Source organism: Bos indicus x Bos taurus, chromosome 3, assembly GCF_003369695.1.
Source record: "Bos indicus x Bos taurus breed Angus x Brahman F1 hybrid chromosome 3, Bos_hybrid_MaternalHap_v2.0, whole genome shotgun sequence".
In the NCBI taxonomy this organism is placed as follows: Eukaryota; Metazoa; Chordata; class Mammalia; order Artiodactyla; family Bovidae; genus Bos; species Bos indicus x Bos taurus.
Window position 1 is genome coordinate 117,080,392 of NC_040078.1, and position 19,865 is coordinate 117,100,256.

Sequence of the window (19,865 nt, forward strand, 5' to 3'; positions counted from 1 at the left end):
TACTCATCAAAAATTGAAACTGGGCATTTAAAAAGTAGTTGTTCATTTATTTAAAGTATAGTAGCCCCCTTATAACATAATAAAAATGCTATGAAAAATAAATTTTTCCAAAACAAAAACATAAATGAAGACAATGGCATTGTTCTGTGTTTTTTGAAAACCCCTTCCATGTCTGGCTTGATTGGAGATGACTGAATTCTGATATTTCCTCTGCACTCAGGCTGTTCTAATGTGTTGTTGAAGAAAATTGGACTTCATACAGATGTAGTAGGAAAAAGAAGGAGGAGCCTTTCCAGATGATTGTGGGTGTTATGTTCTGACAATACATGAAAACCCTGTGACTGGTAGTTTCTTAAAGTTGTAATGTGGAATCTGAAGCCATGTCAATGAACTTCCCTGTTACATTAAAATCCACTGGTCCGTGTTGCACATGGAATGGTTCTTCTATCCACATGTGCTTTGCTGACACCTGTGCAGACTTTGCCGATGTCAGTACGTTACATTATACATAACCAAAGCAATCACATTTATCATTATCGCTGTGATCTCATCAGAAACCTCTCTGCGACAGAAAACTCTGAAGCTCAGGGCAGCAGAGACATATAAGTTTTCCAAAAGGCTTCTCTGAGCTTGAAAGCCTGGATTTTGTCACCAGCAACTAATACCATCACTTGACGTACTCTTTAATTAATTAATTAGTTTATTTTTGGCTGTGCTGGGTCTTTGTTGCTGCATGCAGGCTCTTTCCAGTTGCAGTGAGCAGCGGCTACTGCTGGGTCTTTGTTGCTGCATGCAGGCTTTTTCCAGGTGCAGTGAGCAGCGGCTACTCTTCATTGCCGTATGAGGGCCTCTCATTGCGATGGCTTCTCTTGTAGAACTCTAGGGCCAGTCCATCCTAAAGGAAATCATCCGTGAATATTCATGGGAAGGACTGATGTTGAAGCTGAAGCTCCAACAATACTTTGGCCACCTGATGCAAAGACCCGACTCATTGGAAAAGACTCTGATGTTGGGGCACATGGAGGGCATGAGCAGAAGGGGGTGACAGAGGATGAGATGGTTGGATGGCATCATCGACTCAATGGACATGAGTTTGAGCAAGCTCTGGAAAATGGTGAAGGGCAGGGAAGCCTGACATGCTGCAGCCCATGGGGTTGCAAAGAGTCAGACACGACTGAGTGACTGAACAGGGCAGGCGGGCTTCCATATGGCCTGGCAGCATCTGGGATCGTCACAGGCCCAGGAAGAACCCGTGTCCCCTGTTGGCAGGCGGATTCCTAACCCCTGGCACCAGGGAAGTCCCACTTAGCATGCTGTCAATCAAAGACACACTTCATAAGACACGCTTTGCTTTTCTTTCTGAGAGCAGAGGGACAGTCTGCTCCTCTGGCTTGATGTGTTCTGAGCCCAGAACTTTCACCCACCACCACTTTCGCACTGCCAGTGCAGGGGCCCAAGAGCAGAAAAGACAAACTTTAGTGTTATTATGAAAAGACTTTTGACATCATGGCCCCTGTCGAGGGGTCTGGGGTACCCCTGGTGGCCCCTGGACCACACTTTGAGAACCACTATTCTGAATCACTGGACTTGATGTTCTGCCCGTTCCCCTCCTCGTCGCCAACTTTGGTTCCTTTCCATCTTCACTTTAGCCTAGTCTTCTCCATCTCAGTGGATGTGGTCTGTGGTCTTTCCATCTCAGCCTGGCTTCTTCTTACCTCCTGCTCCTCCCTCTTATGCCCACTCAGCACAGCACACAGATGGCTTCAAGCCTTCCTCTGTTTCTGGTGGTACATCTCATTCAGGCATCTATATTCCTGAAGGTGACCTTGAGCTGCAGCTTCATGTTGGGCTTTTGCCCACTGAAGCGCCTGTAGTGCAGGGACATCTGGTCAACCCCATGTTTGCTGTCAGCAGCTTGTAGATATCTCTGGCCCCTCGGATTCTCCAGGTTGGTGGATATGCTCTGTGGCGGGCCAGCATCTGGTGTTACTCTTATGGACCAACACGGGGTCCCCCTCTTCCCGCCCTCCTGTTCTCCAGCTGTGAAGAAGAGAAGTTATGTTTTAAAGAGTCTAAAGCAGAGTATCTTTATCTGTTCCCCCCAAAATTCAACACCTGAAATGCATCCACCTCCTGTGGACTCTATGAGCTCTTATTTAAGAGGACCTCACGCCCTGCACTTGCACTTTCACATCCTGAGCTCCCCCTACCTCCCCATATCCTGATCTTTCTTCCCAGGGGGTCTGACTCTACCTGGATGGAGAACGAGGACACTTATGGAGAGAAGCTGGACACGGCCCTGCCGAGCCAAGGCGTGGCCTCTAGGTTCTCTGGCTGAAGTAGAGACAGCAAGAGTGGACCTGAAGACTAGGCCCTTTCCCCGGGCCCAGGTGCTCCGCTGGGCCAGGTGGGAAGCCTGAGGCAGACACTTTCTTTGCCTTGTCAATGCAGTTTTATCTAGACTGGCAGTGAATGATAGTATTTTTAGGTTCCTGCTACCTCTAGACTGTGTTTCTTGGCTTGGGGGGCCAAGAGTCTTATTTTGTGTCTGTCTTCATGCGTACTTTAGTGCACAGTGGGGAGAGGGAAGTCAGCGCAGCGCAGCCAACGCTTAGCTCGATCAGGAGGTTCCCAGAGCTCCGTAGAATCACTGCCTTGTCTTAGGCCCCCACCCTGCTCTGGGGCGTCCCCATCAGAAACCACAGTTTCTGCGGAGTTCTCTGGAGACAATGGCATCTAGTGTCTGGCTAATCTCTGTCGCTAAGAATGGATTAATTTTATCTCATCTAAAACTAAAAATATTACGTTTGGCACACATTCTCTGCAGCCAGAACAAGAGCAGTGTGTTCATTGTTGGGGGCACATTTTCCAGTCGGTTCCACTTGGCAAGTTCACCGGGAAGCTGCGACTGAACGCTTGCTGGTGTGAAGAACTGGTTTGCCCGGGACTCTTCAGTCTTATTCAGGAGAACCAACTTGGGGAGTCAACTCAACCTGCTCCAGGAGGAAATACTGTCTGACTTTGCCCTTAGGACTCTTCTGTGTCGCCTTTTTAAGGAGGTTATTCGGGCAGCTCAGACAGTAAAGAATCTGCCTACAATGCAGGAGACCAGGGTTCGATCTCTGGGTTGGGAAGATCCCCGGAGAAGGGAATGGCAACCCACTCCAGTATCCTCACCCGGAGAATCCCATGGACAGAGGAGCCTGGCGGGCTACAGTCCGTGGGATCGCAAAGAGTCAGACACGACTGAGGGACTGAGCACATTCAGGCAGCAGTGGGACCACTGTGACTCTGAACCTTTATGGCTCCCTTAACCTGGTCTGGGTTGAGCTTCTCAACTCTCACAATCAGGTCCCGACCTGACCTCCACTTACCTAGTATTGTCCCCAGCTCTGCACCATTCACTCAGGCCAGGGAGGCAGAGCGGGTGTGGCCGGCCGGGCCCTGGAGAAGGCAGCATCACCCAGACATCTGGATGAGGCTTCTCACATCGTCCTCTCTGACTCCTGCTGCTGTTCCGACCAGACCAGGACCTCCTGGATTTTCTGTCTTCTCTAACCTCCTCTTCTGTTTATTTATTTGGCTGTGCTGGGTCTTAGTTGCAGCACGAGGGATCTTCGTTTGCAGCACTCGGAATCTTTAGTTAGAGCATGTAAAATCTTAGTTGCGGCCTATGGGATCTAATTTCCTCTTAAACAATGAAACTGGGCAACAGATTTACTCTAGATAACCTGACCAGGGTGGCCTGACCAGGGTGCACCCCTCCAGGATCCCCCCTGGCTCCATCTCTGCTAGTTTCCTGGAGCCACCGACCCCACCTGGTCTGAGGGAGCTTGGACCCTGGGTCCTAGTGGCCACTGGTGCACGCTCGTCCAGCTGCACAGGGTGCCTGGGTGGAGCCTGCAGGCTGTGGGCTTTGCATCAGAAAATCTCTGGGCTCAGGGTCAGAGCTGGGGAATGAACCCGGGCTCCAGGACCTCTGCCATCCCCCTCACGTTACACTGAGTCACGTGAGATTGTGCGGGCCGTGGTGGGGAGCCCCTCCCACGAGGCTGAATCTGTATGGTTTGCACCCCTTTGGCAATGAAAGAAAGTCATGGGCATAGTGCCTGGGGAAACATAACCTCATAGAGAGTCACAGAAGTGCTGGAATGCAGTTTCACATTTATGAACGTAGCGGGTTTCGATTCCAGCCTACCTGGACGGCACGTGTTTGAACCCAGCCTGCTGGTCTTCCCTGGAGTGGGATAGGGCGGTGCTGTGGACAGTAAGGCCTGCCTGTGGCGCCATTACCTGACTTTGGGGTCGCTATTGTCTGAATCTCTGAATTTGATAGCTCTCTGTGTGTGTACACATTTAAAGCTTGTTGCAAAAACAAGGGGTGCAATATTTTCTTGTTTCCAATAAAGGGGGTTGAAGGGCAAGATTAAGAAGGAAAACTCCAAGAGGGAGCTGCTTTCAGACACGGCCCACCTGAACAACACCCACTGCGCCCGCTGCCTGCAGCCCTACCGGCTCCTTGAGACCCCCAAGAGGCAATGCCTGGACTGCCACCTCTTCACCTGCAGAGGCTGCGGCCACCCCCACCCAGAGGAGCAAGGCTGGCTCTGTGACCCCTGCCACCTGGCCAGGTGAGTGGGACCTCGAGGTCGGAGGGTCCTGCAGATGAGGGGCTTGGCCTGTCCCTTCCAGGGACTCGTGTGTGTGTGTGTGTGTGTGCACCCCCCAGGGCAAGGCGTGGGCCTGAGCTCCGTGTCCCCGCCTGCAGGGTCGTGAAGATGGGCTCACTGGAGTGGTACTACAGCCACGTGAGAGCCCGCTTCAAGAGCTTCGGGAGCGCCCAGGTGGTCCGGTCCCTCTGCGGGCGGCTGCAGGGAGCAGGTAAGGAGTGGGCCTCCTCCCTAGGTGTCTGATTTGGCACCTAGACCCTGTCTTTTCAACAAACATTTCCCGTTGAGTCTGATGATAATCAAGACTTGAAGAGATGGATTATAACTCAGTCAGTGGCTTTCATATTTTGAATCTAAGTATTTATTCCATGAAGAACTTGAAATTCAGACTGTGCTCTTACACTCCACGTGTGTTCACCTGTGTTGTGCACCTTGAAGCCATTTGGGTAGATGAATATTTCAGGGAAGGCTCTGAGGTTGCCTGAACTTGAAAGTTCCTCTTAAACTTGGATGGGGAGAACTGAGCAGTGTTTTCAGGAAGCACTAGCCTGTCACCCTGTCACCTGAGCCCCAGGCTCTGCCGTTACACCTGGCCAGGCATCCAGGCTACGAGAGCTATTAGGCCGCTGTCTGGGGGCTCAGCATCTTGACTGTCTCTACCTGGGGGACCAAGGCCAGTTCCCTCGGGTCTGGATCCCCTGCAGGTCCAGAAAAGGTGCCATGCTCCTGAGACGGACGGTGTCCTCACTGCGCCCAGCCTGGCCGTCTGCCCTGGGCCTTCTGGGGAGGTGCCGCCTTGTGTCTTGTGCCCCTTAAAGCCCCAGGTTAATGGGAGGATGCAGAAGTGGGGCATGGCCACCCCCAGGGCACTTGCACACGCACTGGGCCTGGCACAGGTTTCAGAGGGGTCTCAGCACACTCGTGTGTTTTTATTGTATTTGTTCATATTTCTTCGGCTTCCCAGGGTCTTAGTTGTGGTACTTGGGGTCCTAGGTCTTTGTAGTACACGGGATCGTTGCACCATCTGAACCCTTGCAGCATGAGGGATATAGTTCCCTGACCAGGGATTGAACCCAGGCCCCCTGCATTGGTAGCTTGGAGTCTTAGCCAACTAGACCACTAGGGCAGTCCCTTAGGGCACTGTTGAATTTAGCACAGACCACCCAGAGGCACCCTCACCTGGAATAGCTCTTAGCACCTGGAGGAGCAGACCACCGTGGGGTGAGGGACCTTCCCTGGGCGGGGCTGTGGGGGCATGTGGTAAATCATTGAAACCAGGACATTTTTAAGAGTAGAGCAGTCCTCCTGAGAACCACGCTCAGGACATTTTTAAGAGTAGAGCAGTCCTCCTGAGAACCACGCTGAGACAGCCAGCATCACTAAGTGTGCCCTGGGGACGCAGGGAGGCGCCGTCACCCTATTCTTGGGGGGGGTTCCCCACCTCCTCCCTGGGCTGCTTCTCCACGACCCATCTCTCTATCTCGGCTGGAGCTTATCAGTAAATCCCCATGCCGGCTCGGTCGGCCAGCCTAGGGGCCCCTCTGCGCAGGGCTCAGGCGTGGGAACCACAGGCAACGTGGGAAAAGCCATCCTGCGGAGCATCTGAGAATCTCAAGTCCCCGCTCGTGGTGGGAAACCACAGCCACATCACAACCCTGAGGACCTGGGCCTCGCCCCGGTGTGGGGGGCGCTTATTTCTAGAGACCCGAGTGGGCTCAGGAATCCGCCTTAGGTAAAAAGCCAGGAGGATTCTGACGGCCCAGCCAGGGCCCAAAGCTGCGGGAGCCGGTACCACCCGGAACCTCCCGTTTCCGAACTGTCAACGCTGCCGGCCATGAGGTGGCGCTGCGGAGCAATCAAAGTCCTGGTTCCGGCCGCTGCCGGTGGGGGGCGGCGGGCAGTGCGGCGGGCCCAGGCCGGGTAATGGTCCGGGGGGCTGCCTTCTCCCTGCTGGCCCCTGTCAGTGCAGCAGACAAGAAAGCGCGCCGGGAGCGAGCGCGAAATGGGGAAGTCTTGCCTTTAAAAAAAGTATTCAAACTTACAGAGAAGAAAGGATCAAAGTGAATGTTTTGAAACCTGGCCCAGGCAGGGTAGCAGGTGGGGGGCCCGCTGGGGTCTTCCCTGCGTGGGAGGCTTCAGAGCGGTGGGCGCGTTCCCCACGCCTCCCTCCTCCGCCCCCGAAACAGGACGGGCAGGCAGTGTCGGGGGGCAGGAAAGGAAGCCCGGCTCGGGCAGGTGGCTCCTGGAGAATGCCGGTCCCCTCAGCGCCTTTTCCTCCATCGTAGGTTTACCTGATGGAGTGCGGAGCGCGCCCGACGTCCACAGTAAGTCCTTCCTGCTCACACAGGTGCCAGGGTGCCCTCTGCCCCTGAGCAGGGGGGATGATCCCCGAGGCTGCCTGACTGAACCCCAGAATTCACGGGGTCATCCTGGTAGTGTCTTAAGAGAAGAATCCAGGCCAGGCCAGGGCGAACAGGAGAAAAGAGGGAAAAATGAGGCTGCAGTGGGGATAACAGGGGATGGGGGTCCAGGCCTGGGGACGCAGGTGAGGAAACACCGGGGTCAGGAGAGAGGCGGGGAGGGACGCCAGGGGCTGAGCCTCACCCCCCAGTCTCGGGGGCTGCTGAGAAGGAGGTGAATGGACTGCAGGTGAAGAGGTTTGTTGGGCTGAGCATGACAGCTCCAGGGCCCCTTCGACCACCGCACCGCAGTGTCTTCAGATCCCTAGGAGGCAGTCAGTGAAGGCGACTGTTGGTGAAAGTGATGCGGGGCGTTGGTTTCCTGCTGTGGATTCAGGCCAGCCCTATGCGATGCTCTGACAGGGCTCTGGAGGCCAGCAAAGGGCCTGGTCCGGTAGCTTCACAGCAGGTGGAGGTGGGGGGATGGACGGATGCGTGGGTGGGTGGGTGGATGAATGGTTTGTCCCGGTCTCTCTTCCTGGTGGAGTCACGCAGGCATCCACTGCAGGTGGGCCTGAGCAGATGCCCGGACACCCAAGTGGAGAGGAAGAGCAGACTGATGAGGATGGAGAAGGGGACACAGCGGCCCAGGCCCAGCCCCTTGGTAGCCAAGTAGGTCTTCCGCCAACCTCGCCCACTTCCCCCCGGAAGCTGGAGCCTCTGTTCTGAATTCCGGAGAAACCTCAGGCTCTGCGTGCCTCCACTAGCTAACCTGGCAGGAGCCCGGAGATCCAGCCACCTCCGCCATGCTCCGGGGTCTCTGAGATGGCTGGGTACCAAATCCAGATGTCCTCTCAGCTCTCAGCATCAGTATCCCGGTGGGAACCCAGAGCACACAGCGGAGGGCAGGGCCTGCCTGGACCTCCAGCCTGGCCCATCCAGCCAAGAGTCCTGGGGCTTGTCCTGAGGGCACCAGTGTCCCCGAGTGAGCCTTTGTACCTTTCAGGGAAGCAGCCCCCTCCAGCTCTCCTCTGTCAACTTTCTTGCTTTTGTTTATAGCCAACCATGAGTCTTGCTTTTATTGGTTTATGCCTGTTTTCACCTGTTTTTTCAAGGCTGTGTTCTTTATTTTATTTATTAGTTATTTTTGGCCCTGCCCAGGCTTTGCGGCTGCGTGTTGGCCTTCTCTAGTTGCAGCGAGCGGGGCTTTCTCTCTAGTTGCAGTGCTCATCTTTCTCACTGGAGGGGCCTCTGCTGTTGCAAGGGCTTCCCTGGTGATTCAGACGGTAAAACGTCTGCCTGCAATGCGGAAGACCTAGGTTCGATCCCTGGGTTGGGAAGATCCCCTGGAGAAGGAAATGGCAACCCACTCCAGTCTTCTTGCCTGAAAAATCCCACAGACAGAGGAGCATGGTGGGCTACAGTCCACGGAGTTGCAAAGAGTCAGACACGACTGAGCGACTTCACTCACTGCTGTTACAAAGCACGTGCTCTGGGCTACACGGGCTTCAGGACCTTCAGCACATGGGCTCAGTAGCTGTGGCTCCCGGGCTCTAGAACACAGGCTCAGTGATTCTGGTGCTTGGGTTTAGTTGCTCCTTGGCATGTGGGGTCTTCCCACCAGGGATCAAACCCGTGTCTCCTGCATTGACAGGTGGATTCTGCCACTGAGCCACCAGGGAAGCCCCGTTTTCCCTTAGTCTGTTTTCACGTAGTTTTCAACTTATTTTTGGAGATAAAGGCAGGAGAGAGAGCCTCTGGGGGTCTGGGCGGGACGACAAGGGGATGGGGGCAGGGGCGGGGCAGGGTGGGTGGTGCTGGATGGAGACCCTTGGAGAGTCAGGGAGTCTCTGAGAGCCACACTGGCAGTTCTGCCAGCTGCTCCCTGGGGAGCACATGCATCTTCTTATGAAAATAGAACTGTACTCGTGCTATTTACTGGGCTCCCGAATCACTCTCTAGTGTCTGAAATATTCCCTGCAAATACATTCAAAAGGTGGAAACCGTTATGAAGGAAGGATTTGGAACTCAGCTCTGCTCTAGCATCTAGAGGTGAAGGAGCTCTTGGGGGCCCCGTTCCCTACCTTCTCCCCATGCTGGGCTCCCCTCCTTCACCAAAGGGGGAGGGCCGGGAGGCCCCCCCCCTTAGCCCAAGAAATCCTGCCTGCCCCCCCAAGGCTGCGGCCCAGGCCTGTGACCTCAGTGCCTCTGAGCAGCCAGGTGCCCATCGGAGGCCCAGCGGGTGTTTCCCCCTGCTCTTCTAAGAGGGGATGGGGGTGCGGATCCTGTGATGGGGGTGGGCTCTGGGCAGCCCTTGGAGCCTCCTTGGAGTCTGCTCGTGTCTAGCACAGAAGGCAGATGGGCCCGTGAAGGAGCCCTCCCTCCCGACCCCCTGCTGCCTGGGGTTGGGATGTCTGGCCCCCACCATCAGGCTGACCCTCCCTCCTCTCTCCCTGAAATCCCTACCTGCTCAGAAAAAGCGCCTCCTCCCCATCCACGGCTGGGACTTTGAGGCCGACTCAGACGACTCCGATCCATTCTGTGGTCACCCGCCAAGCCTGTCCTCGGTCTCAGGGGCCACAGACGGCCTGCAGGTCAGTGGGCTCTCTTTTCGCCCCTGAGTTAACCTGGGGGACAGGTTTTTGGGCCCCAGGAAAGGACAGCATTCTGGGGGACAGTCTGCTATGCTTGTGGGCATAGCATCGGGGGGAGGCAACTGGAGTCGGGGTACAGAGGCCTCACACCCTCCTGTCCTGGAGAGCCTGGGTGGGCTGCTTTGAGAAGAGGGGTGCAGGGCCAATGAGTCGGGGGCCTGGGTTGTCTGTCCTCTAATGAAGGCAAACCCCCCGTGACTCAGGAGTGCAGGGTAGAGGAGTCGGACGGTCCCCGAGTCCCACACCCCTTGTCTGATCCGCAGGGCTCCTGTACCTTATTGCCCAAGCTAGGATGGTCTTGTGGTGGAAGAGGCTGTTAGTAATCACACCAGGACACGGGGCCTCCGCAGGGCTGCCAGGGAGAGCCCGGCCATGTGGTCCCTCGGCTCCTTGGCTCTGTGCCCTTGGTCTGGGCAACCTGTGTGAGGCTCCCTGCCTCCCACCTCATCTGGAAAAGGAGTGATCTCTGCCTCACGGAATCCCTTCCACGAGGGACTGGAGACTGAGCCTGGCGCACCCCATCCCCAGAGTGACGGCGCCCCAGCTGGAGCCCTGACATCTCAGTGCCCTGGCTCTGGTGGTGCCAGCCCAGGATGGGGTCCACCCAGGGCGATCTATGGACCCCTGGGTGCAGGGTCCAAAAGGGAAGAGAGCTGGGACCCAGCACCCATCAGGTCTTTGGTCCACGGTCCTGCTCTGGTGGCAAGTCCAGCCCTTTGAAATGAAAGGGAGTTGAATTGCTGGGGTGGAGAGGAGGGGTGACTTGTGTTTGGTCGGTCAAATGATACCTGAAAATTCTCAGTCCTTGGACTGGAAAGACATTCCAAGGAGCTGCCTGTTCCTAGTGAAACCTGCTGACCATTCCCGTGTGTTCAGGCCCTCACAGATGACCCCTGCGCGGAGGAGACCACCTCCCAGGAGGCCGGGATCCTGGACCAGGCTGATGCCAGGGCCCCTGGGTGCCACCCCCGTCCAGAAGAGCAGAGGATCAGCCTCTCACCTGCCGGACCAGACGAGCTCTCGGAGCTGTGCCTGCCGGGAGAGTCCTGCACTGCAGGCCCAGGGGTCACTGCCACTCCTGGTGAGTGCGCTTGACCGTGGTCTTCCACACAGGCTCCACATGGGAGTCGGGGGTGGCTGGAACCCGGCACCTCGCAACGCTGGGACACTGGCTGATTGCCAGGAGCCCCTTCCTTCCTGGGATTGTCCAGCGTGTGCAGTCCTGGCAGACGCCGCTGTCAGTGGAGCTCCCTGGGGCGGGGTGCCTCCCCGTAACCCTCAGAGGTACCAGCTCAACCCCCTGGCTGGTCACACCTCACTGCCACCCGTGACGGGGGATGTCGAGTGGGAGTGGGATAGAGACACGCAGGTGTCCCTGAAATGACTAGGGTCACCGGTCACCTGGACCAACCTTCCTGGCCGCAGGACCAGGCAGTTCCAAACCTGGGACCGAGATAGGGCGCAGGTCCATCTGGGCTGCCTGCCTGCCTGCTGTGACCCGGGAGGTCTGCTCGTGCTGAGACCCTGGGTTCGCTCAGTTTGATTTTGTTATCAGTGGCTTAGAGATGAAATCTCGAACCACTGTCTGTCTCTGTGCCCTGTGGGAGTGGGCTCCGGGGTCCGGGGGGGTCAGGTGTCCGAGTGATGTAGAAGCCAATGAGACCACAGACAGCCCAGGCTGCCCGCCACAATGTGCTCCCACCTGACCTGACCACAGTGGGGCCAGCTCCCGGGGAAATGTAGTTAAGACAGTGTCTGCCAGGAAATGGGCCTTCTTTCCATTTTCCCTTTTCATTGTATTATAGGGACTCTAATCTCATGATCCACACGCCCATTAAGATGCTGGAGGCATTTGGGGGGTGGGGAGGGGACTTTTATTTCCCCATAAACAATGGGTAAGTGAATCTACATTGACTGAGTCTTTGGATGAAGACGTAGATCAGCACGTTTCCTCCCGGGATCCCTGATCACCCCCAGCACGTGGATGGCGGGGGCAGTGGGAGGGGAGGGGAAGACAGACTCTGTGGAGCTGGGGCAGGTGCCTGGGGGGCCAGGCAGCTCTGAGTACCAAGCCCAGCTCTGCTGACCAACTCACCACCCTATCTCCTGGACTCTAAGACACATTCTGTCACCTCGCCTCTTAAATCGGGAGCATCTTACAGCAAGTGTGGGAGATTGATCCTTAGTGCCGTCTCAATAAATGTATCAGACAAGTCACAAGGTCTGAGCTTTAAAGGAGTACGGTGTGTGCTTGATCAAACCCCTTAACCACCGGGCTCAGTGTCCTCATTGTAAACCAGGGCCAGCACCTAACTCACCACACTGTTGGGGACTTTAAATGGGATGGTTGTATCTGTTAGCTATTGCTGAGTAACAACTTATCACAAACGTACTGGCTTAAAGCTACACACATTGACAAGCCCACAGGGGCCAGGTGTCTGGCACGGCTTCCCCAGGTCCTCAGCACAGGTCTCCTGGGCTGCAACCACAGGGTCATTAGGGCCGGAGCCTCATCCGAGCTCAGAGCCCCGCCCCCAGGCCATGCAAGGTGTCAGCAGAGCCCTGTGGCAGGTCAGACACAAGAGCAGCTTGTGGACGCTGACTCCCGGGACATGGGCTCCTATGTGTCCTCCCATGCAAGCTCGCCCCCTCCCTGTCCCAGCATGGCTGTGTATGGTGCACTCCAGGCCAACCCAGAGCTTGGAGGGTACTTTCTGGTGAGGACTTGGGGGATCTGCCACCACCAGGGCCCAGGAATAAGCCTCTGAAGTGACACCATCGGTGACCCATGCCCATGAGTCTGGGAATCACTAGTCTGGCAGGAAAGCCAGCCCCAGAGACTAAGGTGGAAAGACTTCCAAAAGTCATGCCCACGCGTGGAAACTTGCCGGGACCCACGTCTGTCACACCAGGCACCACCTAGCTTCCAATGCTTGGAGCCCCCAGTGAGTCCCGGCCGGGCCAGGGGCTTCTGTCCCCAAAGTTCCTCGTAGGGGGACAAGGACTCCGCTCCCTTCTTATCTCAGTTGAGGGATCTTCAGCCCCGTATCGTCAGTGGAGTAGAACCATGTCTCCATTGTCTTTGATCTCTCATTTTTCTTCATTGGATAAAATGCCCACTGACCTTCAGTTTTTCACCCCACATAACACAACCCCATTCTCACTCCAAAGGGACAAACATCCTCAGGAATGAGCAGCTGCCCTCCCAGTATCTGGCCGACGTGGACACCTCGGATGAAGAAAGCATCTGGATTCAGAGAGTGGCCTCTCACCATCCCAGACAGAAAGGCTGGACTGCCTCTGAGAGCCAGGTAAAGGGGGACGGAAAGAACACATTCTGGTTGCTTCTTTGGGTCTGAGGTCTTTTTACCTTAACGTCAGTTCACCTCTGAGAGCTTAAAGCTTTCAGAACTTTTAAACTACAAGATTGGCAAGCCCACATAACAGAGATGCAGTGTCTTCAAAATATATTTTTTATTGACATGAAATTCACATAGCACACAATTAACCATTTTAAAGTGAGCAGTCCAGAGCTTTCCTGGTGGCTCGGTAGTGAAGAATCCGCCTGCCAGTGCAGGAGACACGGGTTCCATCCCTGGTCTGGGAGGATTCCACGTGCTACGGAGCTACTAAGCCCATGGGCCACAAATACTGAGCCTGTGCTCTGGAGCCCGGGAACTGCAACTAGAGAAAAGCCCGTGCAGCAGTGAAGACCCGGCACAGCCAAATAAATAAATAAAATTCTAAAAATAAAATAAACGACGCATTTAGCAGAATGAACATTTAGCAAAATAACCAATCTGCATCTAGCAGATTCACAAGGTGGTGCAAACACCACCTCTGTCAGCTCCAATCCGTCTTTGTCACGACAAAGGGAAGCTTGTACCCTCCCGCCCCACAAACACCGGCCTGCTTCCTGTCTCTGCGGGTTTGCCTCTTCTGGACAGTCCACATAAATGCGATCGTACAATCTGTGACGTTTTGTTCCTGGCTTCTCTCACTGAGAGCAGTGTTCTTGAGGTTGATCACGTTATAGCAGGTATCAGTACTTGATCCCCTGTAATGAAAATATCTATTTTATACTTTATCAAATATTGTGTCTTTAGGGAATTCCCTGGGTGTCCAGGGGTTAGGACTCTGACCTTCCACTGCAGGGGACTCGGGTTCGATCAGTGGTTGGGGATCTTAAGACATATATATATATATTTCACAAGAGGAAGAAGCAACCTGTTATTCCAAAGCCTTTCAGTTCAGTTCAGTCTCTCAGTCATGCCCAACTGTTTGAAACCCATGGACTGCAGCACGCCAGGCTTCCCTTTCCATCAGGAGTTGGCCTGGAGCTTGCTCAAACTCATGTCCATTAAGTCGGTGATGCCATACAACCATCTCAGCCTGTCATCCCCTTCTCCTCCTGCCTTCAATTTTGTCCAGCATTAGGGTCTTTTCCAGTGAGTCAGCTCTTCGAATCAGGTGACCAAAGGATTGGAGTTTCAGCTTCAGCATCAGTCCTTCCAATGATTATTCAGGACTGATTTCCTTTAGGATGGACTGGTTGGATCTCCTTGCAGTCCAAGGGACTCTCAAGAGTCTTCTCCAATACCACAGTTCAAAAGCATTGGTTCTTCGGCTCTCAGCTTTTTTTATAGTCCAACTCTCACATCCATACATGACTACTGGAAAAACCATAGTTTTGACTAGAGGGACCTTTGTTGGCAAAGTAATTCTCTGCTTTTAAATATGCTATCTATGTTGGTCATAGCTTTTCTTCCAAGGAGCAAACATCTTTTAATTTCATGGCTGCAATCACCATCTGCAGTGATTTTGGAGCCCTAAAAAATAAAGTCTCTCACTATTTCCATTATTTCTCCATCTATTTGCCATGAAGTGATGGGACCAGATGCCATGATCTTCATTTTCTGAATGCTGAGTTTTAAGCCAACTTTTTCACTCTCCTCTTTCACTTTCATCAAGAGGCTCTTTAGTTCTTCTTCGCTTTCTGCCATGAGGGTGATGTCATCTGTATAACTGAGCTTATTGATATTTCTCCCGGCAGTCTTGATTCCAGCTTGTACTTCATCCAGCCTGGCGTCACAGGCTACCAACTGCTCCCCAGGGCCTTGGGGATGAGAAGTAGGGCTGCCCAGCAGGTAGGGCCTTCGCTGAGCCCCCTGCCCCAGCGCTGACAGCAGGAGATCTGCCCTTCTCCAGCAGGGAGCGTGGGGTGCCGGCCTGTCCTCCGTCCAAGCCGGCCTGGAACGGGCGAGGGGCCTTTCCAGCCTCAGGCCCTTCGTGACTGCACTCTGGAAGGTGGCCTGTGGAGCTCCTGACTTGTAGGAGGAGCCTGTCTTTGCTTGGCTCTTTGGTGAATCAGTGTCAGGTTTGGGCTAAAGCATCAGTGGGGCAGATGCGCGGCTTCAGCTCTGCGTGTCTCCCTCTCCGGAGTCCGTGCCCTCAGCCCGCTGGCCCTCGTTCCTGTAACACCACCTGGAGGTGTCGTCCGACCCGGGGCCGGGCATTCCTCCTGCTCCCACCTCCATCCCTGAGAGGTGTCACTAACCCTTTGCCCTGAGCTCAGCAGGGCATGAGAGGCCCTGAGAAGGCCTGCAGGGAAGAGCGGTCTCTCTCTGCCGTGCGACCCAGGGGGGTCTCACTTCCTTTGGGGAACAGCTGGGTAGATGCTGACACAAAGGAAGCATGCTTTGATTCAGACCGGGGGTCACTGGCTGGCCCCTGGGGGGTGGGGGAGGATGGTGGGGGAGAGAAAGGCCACTCCAAGACAGAGATCTCCCCAGACAGAGACCTCCCCAGGAGAGAGACCTCCCCAGGCAGAGACCTCCCCAGGCAGAGACCTCCCCAGACAGAGACCTCCCCCGGCAGAGACCTCCCCAGGCAGAGACCTCCCCAGACAGAGACCTCTCTAAGCAGAGACCTCCCCAGGCAGAGACCTCCCCAGACAGAGACCTCCCCTGGCAGAGACCTCTCTAAGCAGAGACCTCCCCCGGCAGAGACCTCTCTAAGCAGAGACCTCCCCAGACAGACCTCCCCAGGCAGAGACCTCTCCAGGACAGAGACCTCCCCAGACAGAGACCTCCCCAGGCAGAGACCTCCCCCGGCAGAGACCTCTCTAAGCAGAGACCTCCCCAGGCAGAGGAGGGTGGGGGAGGGTGGGGGAGGATGGTGGTGGAGGGAAAGGCCACTCCAAGACAGAGACCTCCCCCGGCAGAGACCTCCCCAGGCAGAGACCTCCCCAGACAGAGACCTCTCTAAGCAGAGACCTCCCCAGGCAGAGACCTCCCCAGACAGAGACCTCCCCTGGCAGAGACCTCTCTAAGCAGAGACCTCCCCCGGCAGAGACCTCTCTAAGCAGAGACCTCCCCAGACAGACCTCCCCAGGCAGAGATCTCTCCAGGACAGAGACCTCCCCAGACAGAGACCTCCCCAGGCAGAGACCTCCCCCGGCAGAGACCTCTCTAAGCAGAGACCTCCCCAGGCAGAGGAGGGTGGGGGAGGGTGGGGGAGGATGGTGGTGGAGGGAAAGGCCACTCCAAGACAGAGATCTCCCCCGTACACAGACCTCCCCAGACAGAGACCTCCCCAGGCAGAGACCTCCCCAGGACAGAGACCTCCCCAGACAGAGACCTCTCCAGGACAGAGACCTCCCCAAGACAGAGACCTCCCCAGACAGAGACCTCTCCAGGACAGAGACCTCCCCAGGCAGAGACCTCTCTAGGCAGAGACCTCCCCAGGCAGAGGAGGGTGGGGGAGGATGGTGGTGGAGGGAAAGGCCACTGCAAGACAGAGATTTCCCCCGTACAGAGACCTCCCCAGACAGAGACCTCCCCAGGACAGAGACCTCCGTGGGTTGCAGAATACATCTGGTAGAGCAGTTCCCAGTTCCCAGGGACAAGGGGATGAAGACTAGAATTAAACTGTCTATTTTCAGCAAGTTTTAAATTTAGCAACTTCAGTGACTTTCAGGAAAACACAGATCCCGGTATTTGCCCTACTGACACCAATCCTTCTTGCCTCCTTGAATTTCATGCTTGTACCTTGTCTCTGGAATTCTTCTCCATTTCTTTCTCTTGACTTTATTTACTCCGACTAACATTTCGCCTGCAGGGTGTCCTCCACATCTTTATGAACAGGGAGTTGGGCAGGACGACGAGTGACCTCCCAAGGCAGCAGCATCCCCAAGTGTCAGTGAAGACCCAGGGCCGACCCTTACAGGGTCTTCGTGGAGGAGCTGCTGCAGGGCCCTGGAGGAAGGTCTCTGCCTCCGCCCACCTCTCAGAGCAGCTCTTCTAAACCAGGTCTCACAGACATGCCTGTGGGAGGGCAAGAGTTCTCAAGAATAATCTTTTGTTGGGGTCCATCTGAATGGTCCTCCTGTGACCTATTGTCTGTCTGAGTCTGTACTCATGGTCGGGACTTTCTGGGTGAGGGACTCAGCAAAGACTTTGTATAAACAATCGTTCATGCCGAGAGGCAGCCGAAGATGGTGCAGTGGTACCGAGGATGGATGCTCCAAGGCCCTGAGATGGCACGCCATGGCACGCACCCCACCCCGAGTGGTGGGTGGTGAGCGCTGGGGACCTGACTCAGTTTCCCCACAAAGGGCCTCACCAGCAGCAAGCGACAGTGGTTGTTTTCCTCCACGGCCTGTGTCTGTCTGGACTGTATTTGTAAGTTGTTCGTTTACGTTTTGCTGCAAAGGAGCTGAGAACACTAGGAGTTTATTCCGAGTTGCCACCCGTGTGTCCCGGGAGCGTGTGATTTACCTCGACACAGAGCTCACACGGAGCAGAGTGACTCCCGCTCTTGCAGAAGGGAGGGCCAAGAGCGTTGAGTTCCTGAGCACCTGAGAGGCAGGTGTGCCTTGGGGGAGGGGGGAGTCCACATGGGGCCAGCAGCTCTTGATCCCAGGTGGAAAAGCAGGACAGTGCTCTGTGCATCGTGTCCGTGCCGTCCAGGAGGCGGATGGCCGAGTCCTCGCCCAGAGAGCAGCGTGGAGCCTGAAGCTCACCTCCTGGACTGAGGACTGTGGCCTCCCTGTGGCTCCACGCTGCCCCCCAGCCCCTCTCTGTCAGGATGAGAACTTCCTGATTCTCATCATGGGTGTGCTTCCTTCTGTTTCACTCTGGATGTGACATTTCACTGTGCCTGTGTTGGGCTCTGGTTGGTTCAGCTCTTACCCTCTGGCCACGTGTTCCAGGCCAGCCATGCTCCCTGGGGACACAAGGCTGTCCCCTGAGCACCCCGCCCCGCCCCGCCAGGGATTGATTGTTGCTTCTCAGATGACACAGCGTGCGACCAGAGCTGGTTCCAGTTGCCAGCAGCCACTTGAGGTGACGGCAGGGCCCCTCCTGCCTGAAACCTTCATGCTTAAGTTTCTCAGCTCGTGTTCTTCTCTGGGCAGACTTGCCCACTCAGGGCCCTTGCTGCTGTGAAGATCAAACTAATTAATTACCTACGAAACTACGCGGAAGAGTCTTCCCAGCCCGCTGGCGCCATTTGCCTCTTAAGACAAGGCGGCCCACGGACAAGATAATGGCAGGAAAGATACATCTGCTGGGCTCGCAGGAAAATGGAAGAATTGATTTCCTCTGTCCCAGCCTGGGAGCTAATAGACTGTGACTCAAGATTCAAGAGCTGGTGACTCAGGGACGAGGAAGCCGTACACTGAGTCACTTCAGGTCGTTACCTTGGTGCCTCCTGGCCCACGGTGACCCGGGGCACTGGCCGTTTCGTTCCATCAGGCTGGCGCGATCAATTCCCACCTTCCTGTATGGCTCACGATCAGTGGTGACGTGTCCACTGCCCACGGCAGTGACGCCGAACGTGTCACCTTTCCTGCTTTAGTCATGTTCCCCAGGCCCTGCTGCCTGCTCCTGCTGCAGCTTGGCGCCCCAGAGCCCTCTGGTCAGAACAGAGGCCTCCCAGTTCCCTTCCCAGCCCATGTCCCCGATGGCGCGCTTAGCTCTCCTTCCACCGACTGGCGTCTGGAGCTCCCAGGGTGGTGGGTGTCAGTGTCCTGATGGCGGGTGCGGCTCCATCTTCCAACCACTGAGTCCCACCCTCTGCTCCAGATCTGTGAGCGGATATGCAGGTGTCAGCTGTGGATTTCCTGCTGATACAGTCATGCGTCTGGAGCCAGGTGACCCCCAGGGGCCAGGCAGGGGCCAGGAAGGTCCCAGCCAAGTAAGGAGAGAGAGCTGAAGCCCCTTTGTTAAGGGAGGTTGAGGCACCCACCCAGATCTCTTGAGATTTCCTGGGTTGTGAGCTTATGCTTGGTGCTTAGAGAGCTGGGGTGGGGGCGGTGGTGGTGCGAGTGGGGTCCCCTGCCCCATCAGGCCCCCTGCCATCAGCTGTACCTAGAGCCTGTGCCTCAGTGGGCCCAGCAGAAGGTGCAGGAAACTCAGAGGCGTGCAGGGGTGCAGTCTCAGTCATTTCAGTTCAGTCCCGTCTGACTCTTTGCAACCCCACAGACTGCAGCACGCCAGGCCTCCCTGTCCATCACCAATTCCCAGAGTTTACTCAAACTCATGTCCGTTGAGTCAATGATGCCATCCAACCATCTCATCCTCTGTCGTCCCCTTCTCCTCTACCTTCAATCTTTCCCAGCATCAGGGTCTTTTCAAATGAGTCAGCTCTTCGCACCAGGTGGCCAAAGTACTGGAGTTTCAGCTTCAGCATCAGTCCTTCCAATGAATATTCAGGGCTGATCTCCTTTAGGATGGGCTGGATGGATCTCCTTGCAGTCCAAGGGACTCTCAAGAGTCTTCTCCAGCACCACAGTTTGAAAGCATCAATTCTTCAGGGCTCAGCCTTCTTTATGATCCAACTCTCACATCCATACATGTTGGTTCCCTTCTATTCCAGCCCCTGTTTATGCTGCAATCGCAACTGCATTTATAACAGAGATTTTAACAATTTTGACCAAATAATCTCACCCTGAAAATTAGTTTTGAGAAGCACATACACAGATAAGAGCCTGGAGCAGAGATTGCCAGATACAAGCACTATTTTCCTCCGTGTTTCTCAGCAGCTGAGGCAGATAAGTAGACATTCTGGGTTGTATGAATCTCATCCAAGCCAGATGACAAACTTCCCTGGCTCTAGATTCAAGAAGGGACTCGAGGCAA

The 19,865-nt window shown here is 55.3% G+C and overlaps 1 protein-coding gene across 2 annotated transcripts in view; it reads left to right on the forward strand.

Moving 5' to 3' along the window:
* MLPH (melanophilin) overlaps nucleotides 1-19,865 on the forward strand; it is a 46,252-nt gene that overhangs the window by 17,089 nt on the left and 9,298 nt on the right. The window contains exons 3-9 of one of the 2 annotated variants that reach the window (XM_027538005.1): nucleotides 4,410-4,631; nucleotides 4,769-4,881; nucleotides 6,956-6,994; nucleotides 7,638-7,741; nucleotides 9,544-9,663; nucleotides 10,600-10,804; nucleotides 12,895-13,034. In XM_027538005.1, coding sequence (XP_027393806.1) covers nucleotides 4,410-4,631; nucleotides 4,769-4,881; nucleotides 6,956-6,994; nucleotides 7,638-7,741; nucleotides 9,544-9,663; nucleotides 10,600-10,804; nucleotides 12,895-13,034 — 943 coding nt within the window. Of the gene's footprint in view, nucleotides 1-4,409; nucleotides 4,632-4,768; nucleotides 4,882-6,955; nucleotides 6,995-7,616; nucleotides 7,742-9,543; nucleotides 9,664-10,599; nucleotides 10,805-12,894; nucleotides 13,035-19,865 lie in introns of both variants that reach the window. The other variant, XM_027538004.1, reaches the window with a different exon arrangement.